The sequence below is a fragment of the Thalassophryne amazonica genome, chromosome 8, assembly GCF_902500255.1.
Source record: "Thalassophryne amazonica chromosome 8, fThaAma1.1, whole genome shotgun sequence".
Lineage (NCBI taxonomy): Eukaryota > Metazoa > Chordata > Actinopteri > Batrachoidiformes > Batrachoididae > Thalassophryne > Thalassophryne amazonica.
In genome coordinates, this window is record NC_047110.1 from 65,114,548 (window position 1) to 65,133,844 (window position 19,297).

At 41.0% G+C, this 19,297-nt stretch overlaps 1 protein-coding gene across 1 annotated transcript; it reads right to left on the reverse strand.

Moving 5' to 3' along the window:
• Positions 1 to 519: 519 nt before the first annotated feature.
• Positions 520 to 18,953, reverse strand: blm (BLM RecQ like helicase). Its single transcript, XM_034176521.1, is given in 26 exon segments — positions 520 to 944; positions 1,033 to 1,052; positions 1,055 to 1,239; positions 1,355 to 1,477; positions 1,572 to 1,767; positions 1,870 to 2,069; positions 4,943 to 5,087; positions 5,178 to 5,368; positions 6,122 to 6,317; positions 6,489 to 6,649; positions 6,847 to 6,953; positions 7,057 to 7,205; positions 7,292 to 7,390; positions 7,507 to 7,620; positions 7,703 to 7,821; positions 7,905 to 8,081; positions 10,051 to 10,105; positions 10,107 to 10,547; positions 10,549 to 10,667; positions 10,721 to 10,834; positions 12,309 to 12,400; positions 17,412 to 17,544; positions 17,659 to 17,706; positions 17,709 to 17,985; positions 17,988 to 18,429; positions 18,593 to 18,953. Coding segments are annotated over 26 exon segments (4,200 nt in total). The 5' UTR covers positions 18,688 to 18,953; the 3' UTR covers positions 520 to 742.
• Positions 18,954 to 19,297: the final 344 nt, after the last annotated feature.

Consider the following 19,297-nt stretch of genomic DNA (forward strand, 5'->3'; position numbering starts at 1 on the left):
GTTTTCCAACACTGCTTTATTATGACTGGAGTAGAACAAGGGAGCCGATAGGTCACACAAAACCAATATTTTCACTCATTTTTTTCAGCTCACAGGACACACCTGTGCATACACAGTATGCACATATAGTTATGTACCCATCAGTGTCTGGTGGAGTTACATAATCTGTATTGGTCTATCCTGGGAATGGACATTACCATTTGTTATATACAAGTGCATATATATAGATATATAAATGTGCCAAAACCAATTCTTGTTCAGTCCGATCCATTCCAAACCCATGTTTGTACTGTAGGTAACCTTCTGTACAAGTCAGTAAAAAATATTGTTTCTCTCCAATAATACCTTGTAACTGGTGCCATTAAATAAAAAGATCCAACTTGAAATAAACACTGAATAAAAATGTGATGTGACTCCTTGTGACTGTGTGGTCCAACATGATTGCAGCTGGGCTGCTTCTCATACTTTTTTGGAACAGAAAAAAAATAAATAAATTTGTTGATTCAATTGAAAGCAGAATCAAAGATATATGCAAAGCCTTTAATTAAAAATTACATGTACATGGAAGTCAAAAGTCACCACCTCGTACTACTCGCTACAATTTTACGATCAAAAAAGACAACTGTACAGAATATAAATACAAATTATGCACAAGGAGCAGGGATAAAACAGGTAACACGTTACTGGTTGGAAATGTAGGAAAGTTTACATTGTTTAGCAGTCAGATACAGCAGACATAGTGCTAAGATATGTGTGAGAAGGCTGGCTTCAAAAAGGGCCGCTGGTTTGTCTGCGGTGTTGGGATGGACAAGAAGCCAGGCCTCCTACCTGCTGATGTCCCTCCTGCTGCGCTAGTGAAGCCCCATCCTCCAGACTGGGGGTAACTTTTTGATCCAGCTTTTGAAGTGGATGATGACCACGATTTATTGCCAGCATAGCCTCGGCTGAACCCAAGACAAAAAGTGCAATTTTGTAACAGGTGCCCAAAATATGATCCCTCGTCTACTGTGTAAAGTGAGACACTCTACTTACCCTTTAGAGTTGGCATTAGTGTTGCTGTATCCTTTCTTTTTTTGGAATACTTGAAGAATGGCGCTTTCTTCCTCTTCTGCCCTTGCACATTCCTATTATCAAAGTAACTGGAGGACTCATCCTCGTCACACAGGTCTCCATGTGTGCACCCTCGTGCTGTGTCTATCCACCCTTCAGCATCTCCTGTGTTAGCGACCTGCTGCTCTTCTACAGACAGAAATAATGACATTTTACCTCAGCGTGAGGGAAAACACCAGCAGGAAGCATGTGAAGGATGAATGTGAAAAGTTCAAACACACAATGCCCTCTGCCGGTGGCGTACCAGGTAGCTGCCAATCGGAGTATTTCTGGAGGACCTGAATGACTTCTGCTCCATACTTCTCCAGCTTGTCCTCTGTCACACCATCAATTTGAAGGAGGACTTCTGGATTAGAAGAAAGCCTCTCTGAAGTAGTAAAGAAGTGGAACAAGTTATAAGATGTTAAGCTGCTGCACGAGGGTAATTTGTCTAAATACAAATTCATCTTTTAAAATTGTACCAGATATCTTTTTCAAGGTGGCAGTAGAGAATATGTTGTAATAATGAATGCCAAATGTTTTGCCCAGCTCTTTGCACAGATCCACCAGCTCCTTCAGACACTGCTGAACCATGTTCTCTCTCTGGGAGACTTTCTGGGCCACAGCAGTCTTGTGCTTCCTGAGGCTGGATGCGCTCTCTGTCTCATAAAACTCCACCTGCAACGCAGCAAGTGCAAAGTGAAACTGATTATTATGAAAGTCTATGAGACATTTTATTTGACATGACTGTTAATCTGAAACATGACAGGGAAAGAGGACCTGCATGTATCCCGACACAACATTCATGGCTTTTGGCCCAGCTGAGATATAGACTACAGTCTGGCCATGGTTAGTGATGTAGAGGTCCTCAAGCAGCACGTTTTCCAAAACCAGCTTCTTGAAAAGACGGTCAGCATTATGTTTGGAGTAGGCACTTCCAATCCCAAACATTCCTTTCTGAATCTTAGCAGTTTTAGACCCTAAACGAGACAAAAAAAAAAAAAAAAAAAAAATCATCAATTAGTCATTCGTGCAAAGTATTCCTACAAGGAACAGAACGCAGCATTTTAACTAGGGCTGGGACAGCTACTGTGCATCCAGAAAGTATTCAGAGCGTTTCACATTTTCCACATATTATGTTACAGCCTTATTCAAAAATGAATGAAATTCATTTTTCCCCTCACATTTCTACACACAATACCCCATAATTACAGATTTTTTTTGCAAATTTATATAAAAAAAAAACAAAAAAAAAAACTAAGAAACCACATGTACGTAACTATTCAGTCTTTGCCATGAAGTTCAAAATTAAGCATCCTGTTTCCACTGATCATCCCTAAGATGTTTCTACATCTTAATTTTAGTCCACCTGGGGTAAACTCAGTTGACTCAACATGATTTGGAAAGGCACACACCTGTCTACATATAAGGTCCCACAGTTGACAGTGCATGTCAGAGCACAAACCTAACATGAAGTCAAAGGGATTGTTTGTAGACCTCCAAGACAGGATTGTCTTGAAGCCTAAACCTGGGGAAGGGTACAAAAACATTTCTGCTGCTTTGAAGGTCCCAACGAACACAGTGGCCTCATCATCTGTAAATGGAGGAAGCTCGGAGCCGCCAGGACTCTTCCAAGAGCTGGCCACCCGTCTAAACTGAGCAATCAGGGGAGAAGGACCTTAGTCAGAGAGGTGACCAAGAACCCGATGGTCACTCTCTCAAAGCTCCAGCATTCCTCTGTGAAATGAGGAGAATCTTCCAGAAGGACAACCATCTCTGTAGCAATCCATCAATCAGGCCTGTATGGTAGAGCAGCCAGACAGAAGCCACTCCTTAGTAAAAGGCAAATGGCAGCCCAGCTGGAGTTTGCTGAAAGGCACCTGAAGGACTCTCAGACCATGAGAAACAAAATTCTTTGGTCTGATGATAAGAAAAGCCTTTATTCATCCCTCAATGGGGGAAATTTCAGTGTCACATCGCACCACAGAACAGTAGGAGTAGACAGAAGGGCATGAAATAAAATAAACAAGTCTCTCTTAAAAAACAAGAACTAAAAAAGCACTGAGTGCCGGGTAAAGCCAAGGCTACCATTGTTCAATTCAATGCTGCACTGCCGGGATGTTATACACTGTCGGGATGTAAAAGTGATCAAATAAGTGACTTCAGCATGAAATGTACGGTAAGTTACTCTGATATTTACAATATGGACAGGTTAAAGTATAGTAGGTAAAGTGACTTGAGTTTGCACCATAAGTTAAATTATTGCACCTAATAAATACAGCAGGTAATGACATTATTGTCCTAGTTGCTATGGTTACCACAGTGCTAGCATTGTTCATTGTACAGTTTGACAGCAGCCGGGAGAAACGAGCTGCGGAATCTCTCCCTCACACAGCGAGGGTGGATGAGTCTGTCACTGAAACTCTCCAGAGCAGACAGAACGTCCTGCATGGGGTGACACTCGTGGTCCAGCATAGATGTAAGTTTAGCCAGGACCCTCCTGTCCCCCACCTCCTCAACAGAGTCCAGAGGACAGAGCAGGATTTCCTGAAGAGACAAAGATTTAACTCTTTTGGTGTGAATGTTTGAAGCAAGCCAGGCACCATCCCTACAGTGAAACATGGTGGTGGCAGCTTCATGCTGTGGGGATGTTTTTCAGCGGCAGGAACTGGGAGACTAGTCAGGATTGAGGGAAAGATGAATGCTGCAAAGCACATCCTGGATGAAAACCTGGTGTAGATCGCTCTCGACTTCATACTGAGACGAAGGTTCATCTTTCAGCAGGACAATGACCCTAAGCACACAGCCAAGATATCAAAGGAGTGGCTACAGGACAACTCTGAATGTCCATGAGTGGTCCAGCCAGAGCCAAGACGTGAATCTGAACATCTCTGGAGTGACCTGAAAATGGCTGTGCAGACGCTCCCCATCCAACCTGATTGAGCTTGAGAGGTGCTGCCAAGAGGAATGGGCAAAACTGCCCAATGATAGGTGCACCAAGCTTGTGACATCGTATTCAAGAAGACTTGAGGCTGTAATTGCTGCCAAAGGTGCATCAACAAAGTACTGAGCAAATGGTGTGAATACTTATGTACATGTGATTTCTTAGTTTTTTTATTAAATTTGCAAACATTAAGAAAAAAAAAATCATCATTACAGGCGTTGTGAGTAGAATGTTGAGGTTAACAAAAATAAGAATTTCATCCATTTTGGAATAAGGCTGTAACATGAAATAGAGACAAGGTACCCATGTAAAGAATGAGACACCAAGGACAGAGATCAAGTAATAACCAACAACCATCAGCAGCCAGCACTCTCTTAATTTAAGAGGTCTTTATAAATATAATGCATCTAAAAGTACCATGTAGAGCAGGAAGGTCAGTGTGATAAGGAGGTGGACTACCAATATGTAACCTGGGTTTGATTCCCAATCACACTACCCGTTTGGCCTTTGACATTTTATCTGCAATGTCTCAGTTGACCCAGCTGTAAATGGGTAACACGACAGACTGGCATCCAAGCGGAATTGCAGGATCTTGTGCTTCACGATACAAGTCCAGATATAAGCATCGGCACCAACAAAACTCATGGCCTATATTGGACTTCCAGTTTCTTCTACATCCAGTAATTCTACAAACATTGTTTCTATCTACTTGACTGTTAATGCCATGTTTACAATCTATAGTTGTCTTTAAAAAAAGTGTCAATTCAGAGTTTACTTATAGTTGACCCTTTTAGTTTATTAAGATTAGTCTCAGAATAATGATTTTCATTCATCACCCAAACCCTAATTTACCTACATACATCAGGTTAGTTTAAATTACAGGCACGGGTGAATTTTGCAGACATTTACCAATGAAGATATCCACCAGCATATTCAGAGTCAGTCTGTTTTGCTGAGCCGTCTTGCCAAACCTTGCACCAACTTTCTCGCAGTTCTCTTGGACAAACTTCACAATCTTCTTCACATCTTCTGTAACATTCCTCACCTTGTATTGCTGCACAAAGGAGCATTAAATTGCAATGCTGTGATTAGAAATAAGGAGGCAAGTTGTGAGTCTAATTACCAAACAATCATCAATTCCTACATTTGGTTTGGTGCAGTTGTCACAGCTGACATCTGGATGATCTTTACAGAACCTTTTGTTGAACTTAAGCTCGCCAAAGTATGCGAGCAACTGAATTCTTCGGCAATCCATCACATCCTCACAGAACTGCACCATGCTGTGCAGATTGCTGTAATGAGTCGCCTTAGTGTGTTTGTCCCCTTCTTTGTCCACTGTGGGGGGAGAAAAAAAATGAACACCTGAATAATTTTACAATCAGTGTAAATTACAGTTAACTGTCTTTTGGTTTTGGACTGTTGGTCGCAGAAGACATCTGATATGTAGAATCTGCATTTTTGTTACTTTGTGACATTTTATGAACTAAAAAAAAAAATACTTGAATTTAGAGGTCATACTTGTAACAGGGATTTTCCATTATTTTCTGATAGAGTAAAATTAAAATAAATAGAACAAATCATTAGCGACAGTTGTATGAGTTATCATGACTAAACTTAGTTAACATGTTGTAACAAACATATGCAGCTGTTTCACATTAAATGTAATTAGTAACAGAAAAAAAAAAAAATCAATATATTAACGGAGGTGATTGTCATTAGGGGTGGTGATGGTCTAGTGGTTAAGCGGTGGGCTTGAGACCAGAGGATCTTTGGTTCAAATTCAAGCCTGACCGGAAAATCACTAAGGGCCCTTGGACAAGGTCCTAGGTCCCTAGTTGCTCCTGGTGTGTAGTGAGCATCTTGTGTGGCAGCACCCTGACATCGGGGTGAATGTGAGGCATTATTGTAAAGCAGTTTGAGTGTCTGATACAGATGGAAAAGCGCTATATAAATGCAGTCCATTTACCATTATTTACACTTTACACATGAAGAAAATGCATGCCATATCCAACATTATCCATATCAAACTTTTTTTGCAGGAATTGCTTTTTTATGGATGTGTGCGTGCGGGGGGGGGGTTAAACCTACTGCTAATAATTCTCTTGATGCGCTGGACGTCGGAGTAGGAGTAGAAGAGAATGCAGTGAGAAATCTCTCCATCTCTGCCTGCTCTCCCCGACTCCTGGTAGTAACCCTCCATTGACTTGGGGAGGCTGGCATGAATCACATAGCGCACATCTGGTTTGTCAATTCCCATACCAAAGGCGATGGTGGCACAAATAACCTGAGACGAAGAAGAAAGATCAAGAAAAAAAAAAAAAAAAAGTCGATGATGAGTTTTGTTGCTTTTAATAAATTTAAAACAAGCATCTTGCAAAATGTTTGCACAAATACAGTCATTGGTTAGGATCAAATATCATCACTTTATATGTTGGCGTGTGAGAGGTGAACTCACCTGGCAACCATCCTGATTGATCCACTTGCTCTGCACATAATCTCTGTCGCTGTCTCTCAGGCCTGCATGATAAGACAGAGCCAGTATTCCGGCTCTCTGCAGACTCCCTGCCATGGCATCGCAGTCATTACGGGATAGACAATACACAATGCCAGAATCACCTACAGGAAGCCCAAAAAAATTAAATAAAATAAATAAAAGCTCAACTTCCACAAGCATACTCCTCAAAAACTTAACAGGACTATTTGACTTTTATGTGTTTGTTCATTAAACATTGTTTGGAAATAAAATTGGAGAATCAGAATCAAACAGCTAAACATTCACTAGTGTGTTCTAATATAGCGTTAGCAGCAGTTACGTGGGTAGTGCTTCTTGATCCAGATGATGCAGTCCTCATCGACCTTCTTGGGTTTCTTGGGCAGAACTGCATACTTCAGGTTTATTCGGTTGAAACTCATGGTAAAGCTGTATGTTTGAGAGAAAAGGTGCAGTTACTGATGGCTGCTGATATCTGAAATGAGATAAATCAGCACTGCAGTGAAACAGAGCTCATCACAGACACACATACATCTGTGGCCGAGTCATATTCAGCTGATTGAGGATGTCTTTCTGGACACGTGGTGTGGCAGTGGCTGTCAAAGCCATCATGGGCACTTTGGGAAATTTTTGACGCAGCTCGTGCAGCTTCTTGTAGTCTGGACGGAAATCGTGTCCCCACTGAAACAGTTATTAATAGAGTTCGATTTAGAGTGAAAGTAAAATAAAAGCACACATTTGTTTGTGTATAACGCACAGAAACACACCTGACTAACACAATGGGCCTCATCAATGACAAACCGAGCTAATAGCCCTCGCTCATACAGGTTCTGCAGAGCGCTGATCAGCTTATTACTGGCACTGACCTTGGAGAGAAAAAGAAGGATGTGACTTTAGTTAAAATAAATAAAAAATGTTACTGAAAATAAGAAAGCATAGAGTAACATCATGAATTCTAACAATAACATCAGACACCCCTCACCTTTTCAGGAGTGACATAAAGTAGTTTGATGATGGGGTCTTTCCTGGAAAGCTGCATATAAATTCTCCTCGCTTCACTGTCACTTTTATCACCAGTAAGACTTGTTGCTGGGATCTGAAATTTGGAACAACACAAAATAAGTCTCAAAAAGACTTCACAAGCACTAAACAGGACAATGAGGACAAAAAGTACTTACATCCAGAGTAGTGAGTTTTTGGATCTGGTCAACTATGAGTGATTTGAGTGGGGAGATTACCACAGTGACTCCTGGTGACAAGCAGGCAGGCAACTGATAGCACAGGCTTTTACCCCCACCTAACAATGCAAGCGTTGCAGAGCGATTTGGTGAGTAAAAGTTCAGCAAATTTGTTTTTGTCACATTTTAAATCACTACTAACCTGTGGGCATTAAAATAAATGCATCTTCCCACAGAAGGACAGCATTTATCGCTTCAAGTTGATTGAACCGAAATTGGTGAAGGCCAAAACGCTTGTGAAAGATCTTCATCATCTCTTGCGAGTGGGTGAAACCAAACCCTCTGAAGCGATCATGTGCAGGGTTCTTAAAAGTGGGTTCTACAATGGGGGGGGAAAAAAAAAAAAAAAAAAAAAAAAAAAAAAAAAAAGTTAAATGGGCCACAGCCCATAATTCAACAAAATGCACTCAAAATCAGGGCAAAAATGAAGAAATCCGAGTCAGTCCCACAAAATATTATCTACTGATCTCACAACATTTTTCCACTGGCCTCGCTATCATTTACACACATGTACACACACAATTCTTACTCCAACTGTCTTTCATTCCCCTTCTCTCCAGAGGATATCTCCACCTCTCAAGACTAGACTCAAGCTGTTCTCTACTCCAACTACACATCACTGTGAAGTGTAAAGTGAAGCAGTGTGTTTATCTATTTAAAAAAAAACAGACACACACACAAACAAACAAACAAAAAAAAACAAACAAAAACACACACACACGGTCAGCTCAACGTGGGGAGTGACTACTGACCTGGCGGCTGGCTGCTGTCTCTCTCTGCCCGGTGTGAGGGGCTCAGCACTCCGCTCACACAGGGCGAGTCACAGCTCCATCCCCGCCACACTGACAAACAGTTTCTGAAAGAAGATCCTCTCAGCAAAAGTCTACTCTTTCTTCTGTGTTTTGCTCAGACTCGCTGTTTAATTTTTGCTTTTTTGGGCAACACACAATCCTTCACAAACACTGTAACTTAAATAAAATAATAATAATAATAAAAAAAAACTGACTGCGAGACTTGCATGTTCAACCTCCAGCTGAAATGTATCTGCTGAATCGCAAAGAGGGATAAAAATAAATAAAAAATAATGCAGAGACCCAGTCCATCAACCTTTAAAAATAAGAAAAGCACCATTGTGCCATTGCTTAGGGAGAACCTTGGACTACTGATGTTGTTTAAAAATGCAAAAGTACTTTTTATCGGATTACTCGATTAATCGCCAGAATAATCGAGAGAATACTCAATTGCTACGAGAATACTCAATTGCTCGTAAATAATCAAGAGCTGCATCCCTACTCTGTAGTTACTGCAGCTCTGCACAACACCCTTGTTCTTAAAAAGTGGAGTCGGTACACTTCTCAACTCCTCAGGCATCCTGTCACTATACAATACTTTATTCAAATATCTGGTGTCATGGGTGTCATCTGGACCAACTGCCTTTCCATTCTTTATAACTGTCCTCACACCATGCCTACTAATCCGTTGCACGGTCTAATTTACTCTCTCCACATCATCCAGTCTTCTTTCATTGTCTTCATTTATCAGTTCCTCAAACGTAAATGGTAAATGGATTGCATTTATATAGCGCTTTTCCATCTGCATCAGAAGCTCAAAGTGCTTTACAGTTATGCCTCGCATTCACCCATTCACAGACACACACACCGATGTCAGGGTGCTGCCATGCAAGGCGCTCACTACACGCCGGGAGAAATTAGAGGATTAAGGACCTTGCCCAAAGGCCTTTAGTGATTTTCGGGTCTAGCTGGGTTTTGAACACAGGATCCTCTGGTCTGAAGCCCAACGCTTAACCACTAGACCATCAACTCCCTCCACCATCACAACACTCTCCCCGCTTGTGAGCCCATTTCCTCTCTGCATCCTTTATCACTCTAACCTGCTTCCTTAGCATGTACTTCATACACAGCTTGCTATATGGCCTTGCCTTAGCCATATCAGTTTTCACCTTACACTTCCTTGTACTACTTTCATCATGATTCCAATTCCTTTTTGGCAACCTTTTTCTCTTTTTACTTTCCTGAACATCTTAATTTCACCACCAACTCTTTCTTCCTGTCCACGCTGCAGCTGTCTCCCTAACTACATCTGTAGCTGGTTTCCAGCTCTTCAAAAACACTTCACCTCCATCAAATGCCTGTCTCATCTCCTGTCTTACATGGCAATTGTCAACTTCATGGCAACTTCAGCATCCACCATCAGCGCCATGGTTCAGTTCTCACTCACTTCCTAGATCTGACATTTAATAAATTATATATGCCCAAATGCTGACTTACCGGGAGAGTAAATCTTTAAAGGTTTAGCTGCAGAGGGAGGTGTTACTGGTTTTAATCTCCCAGGAAGACTTCATCGGTTCCTCTTTCTTTACTGTTGTAGTCCCAGCAGCAGAGTTTTTTGGCAACACTGAAGTTGTAGGTTCATCAAAGTAATCAGGGATATATGATTCATCAAAGTCGTCTATATCAAACTCATCATTGTAGAAATCATCTGGATCTATATCATTTAAATTTACTGGATCTTTAATTGCTGCTGGAGTACTTGCTTTGTTATCAATCATGCAGTTTTGCACAGCAGTCTCTGAAAACAGGTCTGAGCTGTCCATGTCTGTGCTTGTCTTTGTGAAATTATCAGTCATGTTTTTAAGATTGAGTGTGGATGGACTATCACATACACTCTGATTTTCCACATGATCATCAACAGACATCACACTGTTTGAGGGATCAGCGTCCACAGATATGACTGAAGAGCTCCTGAGCTGAAGAGGTTCGTTGGAGGTCTGTGGACAAATTGTTGATGGATAATCCAATATGAGGAGAATCATGAACAAATGATGTTTTCTGTAAACTGTCACCGCCACTTGTAAGGATCAGTTTCCTGGGGAAGAAAGTGTCAGCTGATTAGATGCTGAAATATTAATGAACATGCAGAGTAATACAGTGTACACACCTCTGGGCCCTCTTAATAAAAGCGTATTTCCACATGACAAACCTATTAGTTCATGTTCAGGGATGGAATCAACAAGAGTGCAAATTGTCTCCATGATATCGAAGAGCTGGTCAGCTGAGAAGTAAACAGAAGAAAGGTCAGACCAATTAATGACCACAGAGCACAGCCCTAAATTTATTTAATTAACAGTGCATCCAGAAACTATTCACAGTGCTTCACTTTTCCCACATTTATGTTTACATTATTCTAAAATTGAGGGTAAATTACTTTTTCCTTCAAAGTTCAACTCACAACACCCCCATAATGACATTTTTTAAATCTATTTTTGTAAATTTATTAAAAATAAAAACTAAGAAATCAAATTTATTTTGCTCAATACTTTGTCGATGCACCTTTGGCAGCAATTACAGCCTCAAGTCTTCTTGAATATCACCACACCACCTTTTTAAAATAATGGCCTAAGACATTTTCCAAAACATGACTCAGGCCATTATTTAGGAAGATGACCAATATGATGTCACAAGCTTGGTGCACCTATCTTTGGACAGTTTTGCCCATTCTCCTTTGCAGCACCTCTCAAGCTCCATCAGGTTGGATGGGGATCATCGATGCACAGCCATTTCAGATCTCTCCAGAGACGTTCAATTAGATTCAGGTCAGGGTTCTGGCTGGGCCACTCATGGACATTCACAGAGTTGTCCTGAAGTGACTCCTTTGAATCATGGCTGCATGCTTAAGGTCATTGTCCTGCTGACAGATGACCACTGCCAGAGTCTGAGGTCAAGAGGACTCTGGAAGCAGGTTTTCATCCAGGAACGTCTTGGTACATTGCTGCATTCTCTTTCCCCAATCCTGATAGTCTCCCAGTTGTGGCCACTGAAAAACATCTCCAGAGCATGATGCTGCCACCACCATGTGATGCCAGTCACTACTAGCATCAAAACATGACACCTGACATTCACGCCAAAGAGGTTCAATCTTTGTCTAATTCTGACCGAGAATTTTATTTCTCATGGGCTGCCATGTGCCTTTTACTAAGGAGTGGGCTTCTATCTGGCCACTCTACCATACAGCCTAATTAGTGGATTGCTGCAGAGATGGTTGTCCTTCTGGAAGCTTCTCCTCTCTCCCCAGAGGAATGCTGGAGCTGACAGTAGTGACCATCGGTGTTCTCAGTCACATCACTGACTAAGGCCCTTCTAGCCCGATGGCTCAGTTTAAATGGGCAGTCAGCTCTATGAAGAGTCCTAGTGGATCCAAACATCTTCCATTTACAGATGATGGAGGCCACTGTGCTCAGCAGAAATGTTTCTGTACCTTTCCCCAGATTTGTGCCTTGAGACAATCCTGTCTCAGAGGTCTACAGACAATTCCCTTGACTTCATGCGTAGTAGGTGCTCTGACATGCACCCAGAGGAAACCCACGCAATGGGTATTGTGTGTAGAAGTTTGAGGAAAAACTGAATCTCATCCATTTTTGGAATAAGGCTGTAACATAACAAAATGTAGAAAAAGTGAAGTGCTGTGAATACTTCCCAGATGCACTGTATGTCTCCAGAAACAAAACATTAAATGGCATAAAACTCACTTGATTTGCCAGTTTGGCCACAGTCAGAGTAATACTGAGATGTCACTGGTGCCTTTGTGTCATTTCTGATTGCAGAATCAGGTAAATGAAATCTGTTCAGAATAAAAGTAATATTTTTAAATTTGTTTCTTGAGCAAATGTTCATGCAGCTGTTTAAAAACTGTTCCTTAGGTCCTTTCTTTGACATTACGTTTAATAAGGCTGTTTGCCTGTAGGGGATGGACAGTGCACAGAGATTTACAGAACTTTATTGCATAATGAGGATGACTGAAGGATGACTCAAACTTGTGGTATATCATGCAGAGCAACTCACACCTATCAGACTGTGGGTTTGTGCTCAAAAGTTAAATTCAATTCTGACCTGGCTGCTGCTGACAATTATGCACACAACCAATAAGAACATCCAAAAGACAGTCAGCAGTGGTTTGTAATGTATGTTAATGTCACAATTATATTTTTTAGACAGCTTTAAAACTCAGCATGATCAAAGCAGCATTCAAACAGAGACTCTGGGTTTGAAAAGGAAATATAATGTACGACAACAGCAGAAGAGTAATGCACCAAGGGAATTGTGGTTTTAAATGTTGTTATTGTGGTTCGTGTTACTTTAACAGTGTTGTTAGTGTTACTGATTTATTGTGTTTTTGTAGTTCCAATTGTGTTTTAGTCAGTTTAGTTCCGTCTCATGTTGCCGGTACCATAAGTGAGAAGTGTACTGGTTGATGTCTTCCGCAACTGAGCCTATCTCCGCAGACAGAGGGAGAGAGAGGGGCGAGTACACCCTGCACAGGACGCCAGTATATCACAGTGCAACAGAACAAGAAAGAGTTATTAAACTTGTAGATCAGTCGAGGACAGATATGAGGATCTCGACGAGTGTGATCATGAGGAGTCTGAACAAAAATGGAGACGCTGCAACTTGACACCCACGGGTAAACATCCAGCTTTTCAATTTGCTTGTATAACAGGTTTCTCCCCATACGTTTTAGTACAGCGGTGCTGTTGGGAACTATCACAGCATGCAACACTTCCACTCTGGGTCCTATCCACTCTTGTGTCCTGAAGCCCTAAGATAAAAATTAAAATCTTTAGTACTGTTTCTGGTCTGATTCTGTGCTGAATTGTAGATTAGTTAAATTCATCTAAATGTTTGTGTTTCATTGACACACTATCTACATGTTAGAAATGTGCAATAAACTTATTTGAAAGAAAAAAAGAATATACAGAAAGACCATTTAAAATGTGGGAGATTCTAGACTTTTTTTTAAAAACACATTTCTGCTGCATCATTTACAATTTTAAAAGTTTGAATTCCCAAGTCACAATATCACCAGACTGGGGGCATTCATTTCAGAGTGTGAAAATGTCATCTTGTCCTTGTGATTCAGATTTTGACACCCCTCTATATTGTCAACAAATAAAATAAAATAGAAAAACAAAAAGTCCAGCTTTCCTCCCAGAGTCAGCAGGCGCATTTCTGGAAAACGTCTTATTACTCTGCATTTTTCGGCATGTCTCAGCATGTGATGTACATTTTAGGAAAAGCAAAAACATCCTGATGGCTGAGACAGTGAAATGAACACTGCTTCATCTGACAACAAAGCTTCTGAGATTTCATTCCAAAGTGATGGTTCGGATTTACAGAGGCTGTACAGAGACAGGAGGCGACACACTTCACCCCAAAACTCTTTTTTCCCCAGATTCTGTCGGATTTTGGTCTCTAGCATGTGGTGACGGCTGCTGTCTGTCTCGCTGGACACTATTTTAGCCATGCCATGAGTGTGCACGCGAAATATCTCCATGACGCTGTTTTTTTTGGTGGAACAGACTTTGGAAATCACAAGGTGGATGACTGTTCTGATTTTTTTCTTCTTCTCGGTGGAGCTGGTAGCATTTATTTTTCTTTTACTTTGAGAGTGTGTCTTGAAGTGAGACTGTTCTGTAATGGAGTAGCATGCACCGCACTTGCACAGTGTGCATACGCACTACGTTTTTGCACAGTGGAAAGTGGCTAGTTTTACCGTGACTGCATCAAAATTAACAGTTACTTAAAAAACAAGTCATCATAACACAATATCACACTTATGTAAACTTTATAATTAATCTGTGGTTCCGTTTTTAACAGCATTTCATTCAAGTACACGCTAAGACGTTTTCCTCTAAGAAACCCTGTCGGAAACACTCAGAAATGTTCTGATTTCAGTGCGACATGTCCTTTAAAACATAGAAGAATGGAAATAATGCACGCCGCTATTCAGCCCCCAAAATCTCAAACTGTGTCTCGGTACCTGAAGAATTTCGAATTCTGATCTGCCATTTTCTTCATAAAAGCCTCCCTGTTCATTGTCACAGAGGCTGCATCCTTCTTAGCCTCTGATCTGATCGGTCCCATGACAGACAGCGTTGAGTGAGTCAGCACCTGCCTCTGTATGCTGGGCGCCAGCATGCCTCCTCCCCAGACGGCACGGCGATTGCTGCGCCCCGCAGGGGCTGTGGTCCCCACCAAGACAAAACAAAAAATGCAGCAATCGTTCTCTGATCATTTAGCTTCGTGTAACATTTGCATTTTGTCATGGTTTGTGTCATCTGGATGTTAAGAGGATAAAATAAAGAGTTTAACTTGTTTATGTGAAATTTCCCACAAAAGCGGGTTTGTGCGCCATTAGATTCCCACCAAGTCTCCCGTTAAATCATCATGAGATGACAACACACCACAGCGGCGCTAGATGGCAGTATAACGGCATGGCGCCGTTGTTCCAATGTATGTATAACCCTGTATAAAATGCACATTCACAGAGGGTGTGTATCGGGAAAATGGCCCATTTCTCTATGTTGACTGAAACTTGAAGCAACGAATTAGTACTGTGACCCACTGCTTCACTGGTTCTCTGCATTTTAGAAGCAACAGGTCTGCATTTTCTTCAATTAACCCCCACCCCTCAAAGCCATCTATCTAATCGTGACTCACCTTTGTGCTGATTAAAGTCACTAACTAAGACTCTTGTCTTGCTGCGGGCAAGAAACGAGAATCATCCTTTGTTCCACACCGGAGTTTTTTCCTCATTCCTCTGTTCTATGGCATGAGCTGGACCCGCTTCGGTGGTTCATAAACTGAAGTTACTGTTCCTCCAGGTAAAGGAAATAATAATAATAACAATAATATCTGTTTGTGGTACTAACTGCAATGGAAAGATAGATTCTAGTCAGAATTAATAACTTCAAAGTGAATCGCCATTTTAAAGCAAATGACACCTCTTTCTAAATGTTACAATGCAGACAAACTACAGACCAAAACCACCACCCCCCCCCCCCCCCCCCAAAAAAAAACAAGATGTCCTCCGTTCTTCATGAATTACACTGATGTTGACTTGCAGCGCAGCCAGCTGCAAGACTGCAGCTCAGAGGCTATGGAGTTAAATTTGTCTCATTTATAACTGAAAGGAAATGCTTTTGACAAAAACTACAGATTTATGTCCAGAGATCTAGGCACACTCTCACGAGCGCCACTAGCTTAGCTTATAGTAAGCTAAAAGTGGACGCTCTCATTATGGCCAAACAACTGTCCAGTTTCTGGGTATTCTGTTAGTACGCGCACGCAGCCGACGTACTTGATGAATTCCTGCGCAAAAAGTAGTTCCCAGATAATTGTGATATATTCCTGTGAGATAATGAGTATATCCCATCTAAATTTACTAGTAATAAAATTATAAAGATATCTAAGAGTGGTAGTAATAAATATTTAAGAAACTTAAAGTTTATGAGCAACTTAGTGCTCAAGCACATTGTAAACATCGACACGATGGAGTTTGATGGTTTGATGGATGGAGGAATGGTATGATTACTATTTACAGTTGGCGATGAAAGACTTAGGTATTAACTTTGTGTTAAAGTCAGAACAAGAAGCAGCACTGAAAGAGATCTATCTGAGAAGAGACACATTCTGTATGTTGCCACAGCAAGATCCAACAGCATCTTCTCATGTCGGCATGTCACGAGCTAGTGGTGCTCGTGAGAGTGTGGCGAAAGTAGTCTGGCGAGTTCAATCTGTGGGCGCTAGCTATCCCACAATCCCAAAATAGCAGAGATGTCGGTCCAATGAGAGCGAGCAGAGTGAGATCAAGGATCCAGTGACCATGTACAGATTTCATTTATTTTTATTTATCTCCAGAGATCTAGGATCCAGTGACCATGTACAGATTTGGTTTATTTTTATTGATGTCCAGAGATCAAGAATTCATTTGCCAGTTTCATATTTATTTAAGATTCAATAAAATATTGTTGACATAGAAAACCTGTAAATCCTACTTTTAGTACACAGGAAATTCACAACAGGTATTGATAATCAATAAAGAATCAGATCAATAAGCAGAATCAATAATGCCATCAATATTGTTCAAATCTTATCAATATCCATCCCTACCCTGGACAGAATACCAGTTACACATGCAGTCAAACACATTCACACGCACCCATGGTCAATTTAACATGTCCAATTCACCTAACCTGCATGTCTTTGGGAGTGGGAGGAAGCCAGAGCACACAGAGGGAACACAGGGAGAACTTCACACAGAAAGGATCGGGTGGGGAAGAGATCCCAGGACCTTCTTGCTGTGATGCAACGGTGGTAAACAGTAAGCCACCATGCGACCCAGACAAAATTATTGATCTATTAATTGTAATAATCGTCAAATGTATCTATTGCATACATTTTTGCAGCAGCTGTTTATATATATATATATATATATATATATATATATATATATATATATATATATATATATAAACATACATACATACATACATACATACAGGTACAGAGGCAGAAGTCCTGCCCAAATTTACAATCTTTTTATGTATTTTAAATCCTAACCCAAGCCTTTATTCTAATCCTAACGCAAAACCATTTAAGGAAAAATAATTTGCAAGGTTGCTAGTCAGCTGAGACAGGTTTAAAGTCTGATTGTGACATGAGAAGTATGCATCACCCTTCCAGAAATGGCAGCCAGATTTGGGAATGAAAAAAAAAAAAAAGGCTTTGCCCTGGTTCACAAACTGTATGGAAAAGATACATTGTAATTCATGCTAACAACTGACATATCTTACCTTGTATCTATTGGAGGAGTGGTACCCCTACTCTCATCTGGTACAGGAGATGGGGGAATGAAATCCAGCTCATCCTCAGGCTCTGATGTGTCAAGTTTGATGATACTTGGATCAACCCATTTACTCTTATCACCTAAAATACAAGAAGGGTGTGGCAATGGCAGTTTTTTGAGCCCTGAACTTCAGAGCAAACACCTCTTCCCCCACCCCACATTCACAAATGACAAGGAAATGCTGCAATAATTACCTGTTCTTCTTCTGAAAGGCTTGGGAACATCTTCATCACTATCACTCACACAGAGTTTAACTGTGCAGGGCGCCTTCTGTTCATTTTTATGGGAGAATCCTCCATTTCACAATTGATTTGCTCTTGAACGGAGAATGAGCTTGGAGAAACTGCAGCAGTTTCAACAGAGTGTTCCAGATCCTTTTTTTGTATATGAGACTCTTCATTAACAAAACAATCAATCTTTTTTACAAGACTGCTACTTATCTCTGACACACCAGATGTACTGTGGTGCAGTTTCTCTGTGGATTCTGCATCTTCTTTACTGGAGATGGCACTGCCTTGCAGTGCTTGCTTTCTGGAGTGACAGAGTCATTTTTGCTTTTGACAGGAGTTTCAAAATCATCAAAATCATCCCAGTCATCTAGTGGGAATCCGAGAGATGTATCCAGAGCTGTGGAACTACCATCGTTGCCACATGTGAAATGTTTGTCCATCTTAGATGAATTTGGGGCTTTAGTACCTGATGGAGGTGGCTGTGCTGCAAAAGTGCACTTACTAGCAGGACTGACCACATGCCGCTTGAAGTTGGCGTTTACAGAGTAGTAGTTGTTGATTTTGGAACTCTGGGATTTCTCAAGCTTATTTGAAAACGTCAGAGGAGATTTAGTCACCAAATTGCTGTGAGGAACATTGACATTCCTGCTGGCCAAAACAGGTGAGATGGTTACCTTGGTTGGAACTTCTACTTTGGGTGTGTCTGATGAGGACTTCTTTTTGAAAGAAAAGCCCCTAAAAGAGAATGCAAAATGATGATAATTATAAGAGTTACATGTATTTTCAGCAAGAAATAATATCTAACTACATTATATCACGCGATCGGTTGTTTGTTTTTTTTTTTTAAATACAGCTCCAAACTAATAGTTAGCTGGTAATCATTTTGAGTTCGACTTACCCAAGTTTAGGTTTAGCCAACGACAACTTGCTCGGAGCAGCGCTGCTGTGTCTCGCCAGCTGTTCCTTCAAATTATTCTGAGGAAGACTGGACATTGTGGTATGAGCTAAGCTAGCTCACTAGCTGTATTAGCTTACCCCACTTCTATTTGGTGAATAGCTTCTTCCGCATTTTTTTGCGGCTTAAACCGCACACAAGATTTGTCCAGTCAGTCGCTTGGGAAAATAATTTAAAATGTATTAAATGTAACAGCGACGCCTTCTTACTACCAATACAACATTAAGTATCTACTTGTTTTTTTTATGTAAGGAGCCACTACAGATTTTGCGCCTACCCATCATATCGACTCCTTATTGGTCAAGGTACAGACGGAAAGACAAATGAGGATTCTGGGAAATGTAGTGTTACCAGTCGCAGGACCGCACACAGCATATTCCTTCTTTTATTTCCGGCAGACTAGGCACGGCTAGTGCATTGCTGCCCCCCACTTGTCAGAATGTACGCCTAGAAAACACAATGAATTATCTGCCCTACACTTTATTGTAATACCCTGTGTTCCTCAGAAAATTTATGACTGCCATTGCCCTCTCTTTAGGGGAAGCTCCTTGACCTAGATTGGTCCTTAGGGAAAAGGTGTTAATTCCCAATGAATGTAAGCACACAGAACATATCTTTTCTTTGCTCTGCATAAGCAGAACAATGCAA